We start from the raw sequence: 12,849 nt of genomic DNA on the forward strand, positions 1-12,849 counted from the left end.
GTGATTAGATTTTGATTTTTTTTTCACGTATTATGCGTCTCATACCCATACTGTGGGTAGTAGAGAACCCCATTCACATCCCGTGGGCGGTAATGGGCCCTATACCCATCCCGTGGGCGGTAGTGGGCCCCTATACCCATCCCGTGGGCGGTAATGGTCCCTATACCCATTCCGTGGGTGGTAATGGGCCCTATACCCATCCCGTGGGCGGTAATGGGCCCTATACCCATCCCGTGGGTGGTAATGGGCCCTATACCCATCCCGTTGGCGGTAATGGGCCCTATACCCATCCCGTGGGCGGTAATGGGCCCTATACCCATCCCGTGGGCGGTAATGGGCCCTATGCCCATCCCGTGGGCGGTAATGGACCCTATACCCATCCCGTGGGCGGTAATGGACCCTATACCCATCCCGTGGGCGGTAATGGGCCCTATACCCATCCCGTGGGCGGTAATGGACCCTATACCCATCCCGTGGGCGGTAGTGGACAAGTTTATAGAGGCATTTAATAAGCTCAGGGAACTGAACCCTGAATTTCATTTAGCTAAGCAAGTAACAATCTTATGAAGCTTGTGACACAGTTTAATGCACGTGTCAATATTCTTCTACACGACAAGTGGGTCAAGAAGCGGCCCACAACAGTTTGTTTGCAGAGAGCAATTGACATATGTGGTAAGTCACAGTTGTCCAATCATGGCATGCCCCGCCTACTGTAAGCCAACTATGGATATTTGTCTGTGATTTCTGGTAGTACATCATTCTTTAGGAATATAACTGAACATTTGTAAAGGAAGAATTGATATCTGAATTCTTAGAATTTTTCGCATTTATTTACAAAGTGAGGCGAGGTCTGTGGCTGTTCCTGCTGGGAGGAGGTTACGTGTGTGGTGAGATCTGCTTCGTCAGCAGCAGCAGCAGCAGACACACACAGAGGTACCTGTAGTCGAGTCCAAGCTTACTAGCCGTAACGTCTAGAAGTCTGCTGACCTAATTGTACGATCCATACACGTGTGGCTCTTCCTGCATAATATATATATATATATATATATATATATATATATATATATATATATATATATATATATATATATATATATATATATATATATAATGAGATTGGGTGGGAGTAAATATGAGACTCTAATAACCCAATTTGATCATACGAAGTTGCATGACCAAAATAGTGTCAATGGTAATACAAAAGGATCATATATCTTGACAGAGAGAGGTCGTGGAACCCGCCTCTGTCCGCAGGAGAACTCTCATCACCGGACGGAGTCATCAACGGGGCGCTTCCTGGCTTTCTGTACCAAAATAATCAAGGCCTGTACGCAGTGATTACCCCGCGGATGATTAAAAGGTTGACAGACTGCATGTCGAGTGACCACCATGGGATTATAGAGATCTGATGTGTATGACACACAGCCCCTGGCCCCTCCCTCACCCCATAATTAAGGTGCCATTAATACTGCCCCTACCAGGAACATCCCTACCCTTCTACCTTGACAATATCCCCCCCACCCTGTCAGGGCCATACCCCCCACCCTGTCAGGGCCATACCCCCCACCCTGTCAGGGCCATACCCCCCACCCTGTCAGCGCCATACCCCCCACCCTGTCAGGGCCATCCCCCCCCCTCCCGCTCCCCAAGCCACCATGGTCATTAGACTGTAATTGACTTAATGTGTCTGGTTCGTGCATTAACTAATTAATTGTCTGCCGCGTGGAGAACATGCAATGTCGGAAGTCACCAGGTGTTCTGATTGTTGGCAGGTGTTCTGATTGTTGTTCTGGTTGTTGGCAGGTGTTCTGATTGTTGTTGTGGTCGTTGGCAGGTGTTCTGATTGTTGTTCTGGTTGTTGGCAGGTGTTCTGATTGTTGTTGTGGTCGTTGGCAGGTGTTCTGATTGTTGTTGTGGTCGTTGGCAGGTGTTCTGATTGTTGTTCTGGTCGTTGGCAGGTGTTCTGATTGTTGTTTTGGTTGTTGGGAGGTGTTCTGATTGTTGTTTTGGTTGTTGGCAGGTGTTCTGATTGTTGTTTTGGTTGTTGGCAGGTGTTCTGATTGTTGTTCTGGTCGTTGGCAGGTGTTCTGATTGTTGTTCTTATTGTTGGCAGGTGTTCTGATTGTTGGCAGGTGTTCTGATTGTTGTTCTTATTGTTGGCAGGTGTTCTGATTGTTGTTCTTATTGTTGGCAGGTGTTCTGATTGTTGTTCTTATTGTTGGCAGGTGTTCTGATTGTTGGCAGGTGTTCTGATTGTTGTTCTGGTTGTTGGCAGGTGTTCTGACTGTTGTTCTGGTTGTAACTTCAGACATCTGAAGCTACATATCACTCAGATTAATTGCATAGGAAAAAAATGTTAACATTATTAATTAACGGAATTAATTAATATTAACTGTTAACAGAGAGAGTGAGTGAGTGAGTGAGTGAGTGAGTGAGTGAGTGAGTGAGTGAGTGAGCGCGACATAATTGAGTGCATGAATTAGTGAGTGTATGAAAAATTGAGTGATTGTCTGCGTGAGAGAGTGTGTATTTGTTTGGGTGAATGGTGGATAGATGGATGAATGATAGACGAATGGGTGGGGATGAATGAATATAGTTAGAGAGAAATGTTTTATCAATGAGTTGATGAATGTACGCATTTGGAACCTTTCTATCTATCCATCTGGTCGTCGGGAAGGATAACCTGTTGAGCAACCCGTGCTGCTAATCAATCATTTCAATCCCTCTCTCTCTGTCTGTCTGTCTCTGTCTCTCTTTCTCTCTCCCTCTCTCTCTGCCCCGCGCCTGCTCCTCTATGATAAGAGTGAATTAATCACTGTTTTCCCCTCATCAGTTCTAAACTCTATCAGTTCTTTTCCTTCACTCTGATTCTTGTTATTCACATTCATTGTATTCACTCCCTGTCAGGCATTTTCTTGGTGGCTTATTCCCTTGTTGGGCTAATGTATTCACTGTCTTACTCACTACTTCATTCACTGTCTCTCATTCACTGTCTCTCATTCACTGTCTCTCATTCACTGTCTCCCCCCTCACTGTCTCCCCCACACTGTCTCCCCCTCACTGTCATCTCCCCACTGGGGTGCTCTGGACCTGGTCCTGGGGGAGTTAGTCACGGATAGTGACCAGGAATGGTGTGGGGCGGGGAGCAGGAACTGGGCCCCATGCTCCTTGTGTCTGTTGGTGATGTGAATGTGGAGAGATATGCAGCTAGGGGCCCTCGGGCTCCCACGGGGGCCCAGCTGGGATCCCACGGGAGCCCGGGCTCCCACGGGGGCCCGGGCTCCCACGGGGGCCCGGACTCCCACGGGGGGCCCAGGCTCCCACGGTGGCCCGGGCTCCCACGGTGGCCCGGGCTCCCACGGGGGCCCGGGCTCCCACGGGGGCCCAGACTCCCACGGGGGGGCCCGGGCTCCCACGAGGATCCCCATCTGGTAACACGTGACAAGCTTGACAGACTAGAGTAGCTAAACTTTGGTAATTATACTTAGGTAATTACATGCCCTCACATACACCTACACACGCGCGCGCGTACACGCACACACACACACACACTTGTACACACACAGACAGACAGAAGAGTTAGAGGGGGACATGATCACCACATACAAGATTCTCAGAGGAATTGATTGGGTAGATAAAGACAGGTTATTTAACACAAGGGGCACACGCACAAGGGAGCAGAGGTGGAAATTGAGTGCCCAAATGAGCCATAGAGACGTTAGAAAGATTTTTTTTCAGTGTCAGATTAGTAGACAAATGGAATGCATTAGGCAGTGATGTGGTGGAGACTGACTCCATACACAGCTTCAAATGTAGATATGATAGAGCCCAATAGGCTCAGGAATCTGTACACCAGTTGATTGACAGTTGAGAGGCGGGACCAAAGAGACAAAGCTCAACCCCCGCAAGCACAACTAGGTGAGTACAAATAGGTGAGTAAATACACGTGCACACACACACGCGTGCACACACAACCACGTGCACACACACACACGCGTGCACACACACACACGCACACACATACACGCGCACACACATACACGCACGCATGCGCACACACACACACACACACACACACACACACACACACACACACACACACACACACACACACGCACACACACGCACACAAAAAAGGAGAAAAAACAGATAGGAGGGACATGATCACCACATATAAGGTTCTCAGAGGAACCAGGGGCACACGCACTAGGGGACACAGGTATAAATTGAGTGCCCAAATGAACCCTAGAAACATTATAAAGAATTTTGTCAGCCTTTGAGGACCTGGGATTGGCGGTTCGTGTTTCAAGGAAATCCTGCCGAGTAAGGCTGCGAACTCAGACTCAGGACTCAGAAGTCATCGACTCCTGTACCCACTTGAGAGAGAGAGAGAGAGAGAGAGAGAGAGAGAGAGAGAGAGAGAGAGAGCTTGCGTGTAAAACCTTCGCTTCAGTTCCCTTTCCGTTCCCTTTCCTTCGCAGGCTCCTACTCTAATCATCATCGCTTATCTCTTCGTTATCATCCTCATTAATCCCCCTTTCTTCCTCCTCTTCTTCCCTTCTCTTCCTACCCCTTCCCCCCAGGCATTAATCTCCTCTCGCGTAACCCTTCCTTACCACCGGGGATTACTGCACTCAAAGGGGGCAGGCGAGAGGGATTTACATAAGTTAGCGAGGGGCAAAGGTGGCGACCGCGGGCCCGCATATCCGCTCCTCGAGTAAAATCAGGAATCCGGATTGTGTGGCTTATTAACCTCTCTTGTGTTGGGAGGGTTCGTGCAGCTAGTTCGGCCCCCTAGTGTAGACGGATGAGGCTAGTTCCGCTCCTAGTCTTGGGGAGGGTTGCTAGTTACACTCCTAGTCTTGGTATGGGTTGCTAGTTACGCTCCTAGTCTTGGTATGGGTTGCTAGTTACACTCCTAGTCTTGGTATGGGTTGCTAGTTACACTCCTAGTCTTGGTATGGGTTGCTAGTTACACTCCTAGTCTTGGTATGAGGTGCTAGTTACGCTCCTAGTCTTGGTATGGGTTGCTAGTTACACTCCTAGTCTTGGTATGGGTTGCTAGTTACACTCCTAGTCTTGGTATGGGTTGCTAGTTACACTCCTAGTCTTGGTATGGGTTGCTAGTTGAAGTCCTAGTCTTGGTATGGGCTGCTAGTTACACTTCTAGTCTTGGTATGGGCTGCTAGTTACACTCCTAGTCTTGGTATGAGTTGCTAGTTACACTTCTAGTCTTGGTATGGGTTGCTAGTTACACTCCTAGTCTTGGTATGGGTTGCTAGTTACACTCCTAGTCTTGGTATGGGTTGCTAGTTGAAGTCCTAGTCTTGGTATGGGCTGCTAGTTACACTTCTAGTCTTGGTATGGGCTGCTAGTTACACTTCTAGTCTTGGTATGGGTTGCTATAGTTACACTACTAGTCTTGGTATGGGTTGCTAGTTGAAGTCCTAGTCTTGGTATGGGCTGCTAGTTACACTTCTAGTCTTGGTATGGGCTGCTAGTTACACTTCTAGTCTTGGTATGGGTTGCTATAGTTACACTTCTAGTTTTGGTATGGGCTGCTAGTTACACTCCTAGTCTTGGTATGGGTTGCTATAGTTACACTCCTAGTCTTGATATGGGTTGCTAGTTGAAGTCCTAGTCTTGGTATGGGTTGCTAGTTACACTTCTAGTCTTGGTATGGGTTGCTAGTTACACTCCTAGTCTTGGTATGGGCTGCTAGTTACACTCCTAGTCTTGGTATGGGCTGCTAGTTACACTCCTAGTCTTGGTATGGGCTGCTAGTTACACTTCTAGTCTTGGTATGGGCTGCTAGTTACACTCTTAGTCTTGGTATGGGCTGCTAGTTACACTCCTAGTCTTGGTATGGGTTGCTATAGTTACACTCCTAGTCTTGGTATGGGTTGCTAGTTACACTCCTAGTCTTGGTATGGGCTGCTAGTTACACTCCTAGTCTTGGTATGGGTTGCTAGTTACGCTCCTAGTCTTGGTATGGGTTGCTAGTTACACTCCTAGTCTTGGTATGGGTTGCTAGTTACGCTCCTAGTCTTGGTATGAGTTGCTAGTTACGCTCCTAGTCTTGGTATGAGTTGCTAGTTACACTCCTATTAATGACATGGGTTAAGTATCATATTGTGAAATCAATTATCTTACATTGAGTTTCCTCTTATAATTCACAAAACTCTTATAATCTTGTTTGAATTCCCAATGACGTTTGGGAATCTTGTTTGCATTCCCCACCAATGGGAGATGTCCAGATTCCCAATCAATCTATCCGTGATTGAGGTCCCCCGTGACCAACAATTTCTTGCTCATTCTGTGAGCTGTTGTTGCTACCCTCTCCAGTCTATCTATACATGTCTTGTTGTCAATACATTCCTGTCTGGGCCTCTACTGTTTGGTGGGAGGATTGTTAGTTTTCAAGATCACAATCCTCTTCCTATCTGCTGTTAGATTCCTCAAGTATGGAGTTTGTGTTTTCACTAGTTCTCCCTATTCTCTAGTTCCTCAAATTGTGTATGTATGTGTATTTAATCTTTGTATTTTCTCTGACAGTCTGGTTTCGCTACCTGTACTGACGTGCTGTTAACCCCATTGGCTTTCTCTCTGTCTGTCTGTCTGTCTGTCTATCTGTCTGTCTGTCTGTCTCTCTCTCTCTCTCTCTCTCTCTCTCTCTCTCTCTCTCTCTCTCTCTCTCTCTCTCTCTCTCTCTCTCTCTCTCTCTCCCTCTCTCTCAGGCAAATGACTCAAGACATTTCAGAGAGCGGAGTTATTTTCTTTATTATGCTTTCTTCCTTTCGCCGACGCGTTCAAGTTTGTTTGTAATCTGGGGAAACGTGCCGGGTGTTTGCTTGTTTGTGTTTGTTTGTGTGTTTGTAGCGTCGTTTGGTCTCGGGAACGGCCAGCGAAAATGTCTGGGCTTTATTGCCTGGAGTCTGGCTCAGGATCGTATTCACACAACATTTTGGTGCGATCTTGCAAGTCTTGGGTCTGGCCTCGCCAAATGTGGGTCTTGGGTCGAGCGTCGTCTCCTGAGACCCGCCAATCAAAGCGTTAGTCGTTCAGTGCAATGACTACTTTCTGTAGCTTACGTGCAATCATCATATTTACAATGCTGTACTGAGTTACTGATAACCTCTTCTTAAAACTCCTTTAAAACTCTTGTGGACTGGGTTTAAGCCAGTCAATCGATTACTTTCTGTATTCTGAAGAAATTCTTATTGACGTCTCTTTGACCTATTTGAGTTACTTTCTCCATCTGTTGATTATTTTGGTGTTGGGATCTGGTTCTCGCGCTTCCACCCCATGTACTCTTTTTCTATTAGTATTAAGAACTATTTCCCTTTCTCTATTCTATTCATTGCCTTAAGTGTTCTCCTCTCTTCTTGAGAAGTTAGGACCAGCGATTTCACTTCCCATCACTCGTAGTTCTGGAAGGGGCCACGTGGCCGACCTCTGTAACTATTCCTTGTGAACTTTTCAGGATGGTCCTCGGAGGGAGGGGCCCTGGGAGGGGCCTCGTAGCCTGGTGGATAGCGCGCAGGACTCGTAATTCTGTGGCGCGGGTTCGATTCCCGCACGAGGCAGAAACAAATGGGCAAAGTTTCTTTCACCCTGAATGCCCCTGTTACCTAGCAGTAAATAGGTACCTGGGAGTTAGTCAGCTGTCACGGGCTGCTTCCTGGGGGTGGAGGCCTGGTCGAGGACCGGGCCGCGGGTCCCGAAATCATCTCAAGATAACCTCAAGATAACCTCAAGATGGTGGGGTCCTGGTTGGTGCGGCATACTCTGGAAATATTGACACACGCAGGCGGTGTGCACTAATATGTCAGGTTCCTGAATGATGTTTTGACTTTTGTGAATGTAGACCATGCTGCTGATGTCATCCTGCTGATATCATCGAGCTCTAGCTCTTGGACCCCGCTTTTCTAGCCGTTAGTTGTTTGATGCAATGATTCCTGACCTGTCTACCTAATATACCTGTTTTTAAACTTAAGAATGGAGCTAGCCTCTACAACCTGCTCCTTTAGGTCATTCCATTTACTCACTTCCCTTATGCTTAAGAAAAACTTTCTAACATCTCTATGACACATTTGAGTCTCAAGCTTCCATCCGTTCTATTGATATTAACTGTAAACATTTCTTCTGTTTCCACCCTGGTATTCGTCTGTATCATGTCCCCCCCCCTGTCCCTCCTCCTTTACAAGGGTGTCAGGTTTAGTTCCTTCAGTCTCTCTTCGTACCTCATCCCTTGCAGCTCTGGGACTGCATATTTTTGCAGTCTGCAGTTTGCATGTCATAGCAAACTTCTGCCTCCACGCATGTGAAGAATGTGTGTACTGACCTATTTGCACTCACTTAGTTTTGCTTGCGGGGGTTGAGCTTTGGCGCTTTGGTCCCGCCTCTCAACTGTCAATCAACTGGTGTACAGATTCCTGAGCCTACTGGGCTCTATCATATCTACATTTGAAACTGTGTATGGAGTCAGCCTCCACCACATCACTGCCTAGTGCATTCCATCCGTTAACTACTCTGACACTGAAAAAGTTCCTTCTTTCGTCCCTGTGGCTCATGTGGGTACTCAGTTTCCACCTGTGTCCCCCTTGTTCGCGTCCCGCCAGTGTTGAATAGTTTATCCTTGTTTACCCGGTCGATTCCTCTGAGGATTTTGTAGGTTGTGATCATGTCTCCCCTTACTCTTCTGTCTTCCAGTGTCGAAAGGTGCATTTCCCGCAGCCTTTCCTCGTAACTCATGCCTCTGAGTTCTGGGACTAGTCTAGTGGCATACCTTTGGACTTTTTCCAGCTTCGTCTTGTTCTTGACAAGGTACGGGCTCCATGCTGGGGCCGCATACTCAAGGATTGGTCTTACATATGTGGTGTACAAGATTCTGAATGATTCCTTACACAGGTTCCTGAACGCTGTTCTGATGTTAGCCAGCCTCGCATATGCCACAGACGTTTTTCTTTTTATGTGGGCTTCAGGAGACAGGTTTGGTGTGATATCAACTCCTAGATCTCTCTCTCTGTCCGTTTCATTAAGTACTTCATCTCCTATTCTGTTTCCTGTGTCTGGCCTCCTGTTTCCACTGCCTAGTTTCATTACTTTGCATTTACTCGGGTTGAACTTCAACAGCCATTTGTTGGACCATTCACTCTGTCTAGGTCATCTTGTAGCCTCCTACTATCATCCTCAGTTTCAGTCCTCATAATTTTTGCATCATCGGCAAACTTTGAGAAAAACGATTCTATACCCTCTGGGAGATTATTTACATATATCAGAAACAGCATAGGTCCAAGGACTGACCCCTGCGGGACTCCACTTGTAATGTCTCGCAAATCTGAGACCTCACCCCTCACACTGATTCGTTGTCTCCTGTTGCTTAGGTACTCTTTTATCCAATGGAGTACCTTCCCTTTCACTCCAGCCTGCATCTCCAGCTTTTTCACTAGCCTCTTGTGTGGCACTGTATCAAAGGCTTTCTGACAATCCAAAAATATGCAGTCTGCCCACCCTTCTCTTTCTTGCCTTATTTTTGTTGCCTGGTCGTAGAATTCAAGTAACACTGTGAGGCAGGACCTGCCATCCCTGAACTCATGTTGATGCTGTGTTACAAAGTTCTTTCGCTCCAGATGATCCACTAGCTTTCTTCGCACAATCTTCTCCATCAGCTTGCATGGTATGCAGGTTAGGGACACTGGCCTGTAGTTCAGTGCCTCCTGTCTATCCCCTTTCTTGTATATCGGGACTACATTAGCTGCTTTCCAAATTTCTGACAGTTCCCCTGTTGCCAATGATTTGTTATACACTATGGAGATTGGTAGGCACAGTTCTTCTGCTCCTTCCTTTAGTATCCAAGGGGAGATTCCATCTGGCCCTAGAGCCTTTATCACATCCAACTCTAGTAAACACTTCCTTACTGCCCCGCTGGTAATCTCAAACTCTTCCAGTGAATCCTGGTTAGCTATTCCCTCTCTTATCTCTGGAATTTCTCCTTGCTCTAAGGTGAAGACCTCCTGGAAGTTTTTATTCAGTTCCTCACACACTTCCTTGTCGTTTGTAGTGAATCCTTCTTCCTCTATCCTTAATTTCATAACCTGTTCCTTTACTGTTGTTTTTCTCCTGATGTGGCTATGCAGCCATTTAGGCTGAGTCTTTGCCTTGCTTGCGATGTCATTTTCGTATTGTCTTTCTGCCTCTCTTCTCATCCTGACATATTCATTCCTGGCATTCTGGTATCTTTCTCTGCTCTCCAGTGTCCTGTTATTCCTATAGTTTCTCCATGCCCTTTTACTTTGCTGCTTAGCTAGCCTACATCTCTGATTAAACCATGGGTTTCTCATTTTCATTTCACTGTTTCCTTTTGGACTGGGACAAACTTGTTTGCTGCGTCCTTGCACTTTTGCGTGATGTAGTCCATCATATCTTGGGCCGTCTTTCCCCTGAGCTCTGTTTCCCATGCTATATCTGTTAGGAATTTTCTTATCTCCTCATAGTTTCCCTTTCGGTATGCTAACCTTTTGGTTTCGGTATCCCTCCTCGAGTTCAATAACCCTTCTTCAATCAGGTACTCAAACACCTGTACACTGTGGTCGCTCACTGTTCGCTCACAAACACTGTGGTGTGTGTGTGTGTTTGTACTCACCTATTTGTGCCTGCAGGATCAATGACTACGGTTCTATTTCCCTATCATACCTAGTTTTAAAATTATTAATAGAATTAATAATAGCTTCCACAACCTGCTCCTTAAATGCATTCCATGTTTCCACTACTCTCACGCTAAAAGAAAACTTCCTAATATCTCTGTGACTCATCTGAGTTTCCAGCTTCTACCCATGTTCCCTCGTTCTGTTACTATTACGTGTGAACATTTCGTCTATTTCCACTCTGTCAATCCCTCTAAGTATTTTATACGTTCCTATCATATCCTCCCTCTCCCTTCTTTTTTCAAGTGTCGTAAGGCTCAGTTCCTTCAGGCGCTGTTCATACCCCATCCCTCGTAACGCCGGGACGAGTCTCGTTGCAAAAGTCTAAACCTTTTCCAGTTTTCTTATGTGTTTCTTCAGATGGGGACTCCACGATGAGGCGGCATACCCTAAGACTGGCCTCACGTAGGCAGTGTAAAGCGCCCGAAATGCTTCCTTACTTAGGTTTCTGAATGATGTTCTAACTTTTGCCAGAGTGGAGTACGCTGCTGTGGATATCCTATTTATATGTGCCTCAGGAGATAGATTAGGTGTTACGTCCAATCCCAGGTCTCTTTCTCGAGTCGTCACAGGTAGGTTGTTCCCCTTCATTGTGTACTGTCCCTTTGGTCTCCTGTCACCCGATCCTATTTCCATAACTTTGGTACACAGTTAGAGTGCTGGTACACAAGAGTGCTGGTACACAAGAGTGCTGGTACACAAGAGTGCTGGTACACAAGAGTGCTGGTACACAAGAGTGCTGGTACACAGGAGTGCTGGTACACAAGAGTGCTGGTACACAAGAGTGCTGGTACACAAGAGTGCTGGTACACAAGAGTGCTGGTACACAGGAGTGCTGGTACACAAGAGTGCTGGTACACAAGAGTGCTGGTACACAAGAGTGCTGGTACACAAGAGTGCTGGTACACAAGAGTGCTGGTACACAAGAGTGCTGGTACACAAGAGTGCTGGTACACAGGAGTGCTGGTACAGGTAGTGGGTAGTGTAGAAGTAGGTCACTGTACCCTGGCATCAAAGCACATCACAACACGGCCTCGGGCGAGGAGTCTATTAGCAAAATGCCGCCTTCCATTATGCTCGGCCAATCCATTTACGGAGCTGATTTGACGTCAAAGAAGCTCTCTCTCCCCTCCCCAAACACACCCAAACAGGCAAACATTATCGGAAGTGTACTCGAGGCAGCATTTTCACAGCTTGGTGCTGTCATGTCGTGAGAGCTTGCGTGTGTGTTGTGTGTGTGTGTGTGTGTGTGTGTGTGTGTGTGTGTGTGTGTGTGTGTGTGTGTGTGTGTGTGTGTGTGTGTGTGAGTGAACAAGCTTGAATGGTCCCCAAGCCAATATGCAACAGAAAACTCCTCACCCCGGAAGGATTCGAACCCAGAGAGTCCGGGCTCAGTGCACCTTGGCGTGTCCAGTACTTTACCAGCTAGGCCACACTGACTGTTCAGAGAAATTATAAGTCGTCTGACCTTTAACCCAATTCCCGACAGCACTCAGTGACCAATTTGGGCACAGATATTTCATCAAATCACTTTATCATGCTGTGGCCAAAGCATTCCTTCATTATCATTACCATTTCATTCAACCACCATCATTCTCTTACACAAATTTCGAGAAATAAATATGCACAACATACAACATCCATTTTTGAAAGTCTTAACATTTACGGGTAAAGCTTTAAGCTTGAGCGGGTAGGAGTAAAGCTTGAATAACCCCCCATCAGGACTGAATAGTCAGCAATGAAGATTAAACGATTTAAATAAAAATCCCACACGAAGAAATCCCAAAATAAACTAGTATTTTGACCCCATTTCCTTCCCTTGCTCCACCACAGAGATGCAAAATCAGATCGAGAAAGCAAGGTGAAAGGGGAAAAAAATAACATTTTACAAGTAGTTGTGATGGCTTCCCCGGCTCCTGTGGACGAGTAACGAACATCAGGATGTGATACAATATGCAAGAAGCAATACCTCAGAGGGGAATAAGAGGGAAAATAGGGTTTGAAATATGTATAGAGGATGACGGACTGGCAGCAGGGGAAAAAAAGAGGGATTGGGAGCATCGTCGATTTTCCCCGATGATTATGGATTCTGGACGAGGGGAGACGGAGGGATCAAATCCTAGCCAAATGGATTACATCCCAG

The 12,849-nt window shown here is 46.6% G+C and overlaps 1 protein-coding gene across 1 annotated transcript in view; it reads left to right on the forward strand.

Moving 5' to 3' along the window:
• Nucleotides 1-423: 423 nt before the first annotated feature.
• Nucleotides 424-12,849, forward strand: part of LOC123759920 (uncharacterized) — a 14,161-nt gene continuing 1,735 nt past the window's right edge. The window contains exon 1 of the mRNA XM_069325537.1: nucleotides 424-552. Within this exon, the coding sequence (XP_069181638.1) occupies nucleotides 424-552 (129 nt within the window). The remainder of the gene's footprint in view (nucleotides 553-12,849) is intronic.

The sequence above is a fragment of the Procambarus clarkii genome, chromosome 16 (assembly GCF_040958095.1).
Source record: "Procambarus clarkii isolate CNS0578487 chromosome 16, FALCON_Pclarkii_2.0, whole genome shotgun sequence".
In the NCBI taxonomy this organism is placed as follows: Eukaryota; Metazoa; Arthropoda; class Malacostraca; order Decapoda; family Cambaridae; genus Procambarus; species Procambarus clarkii.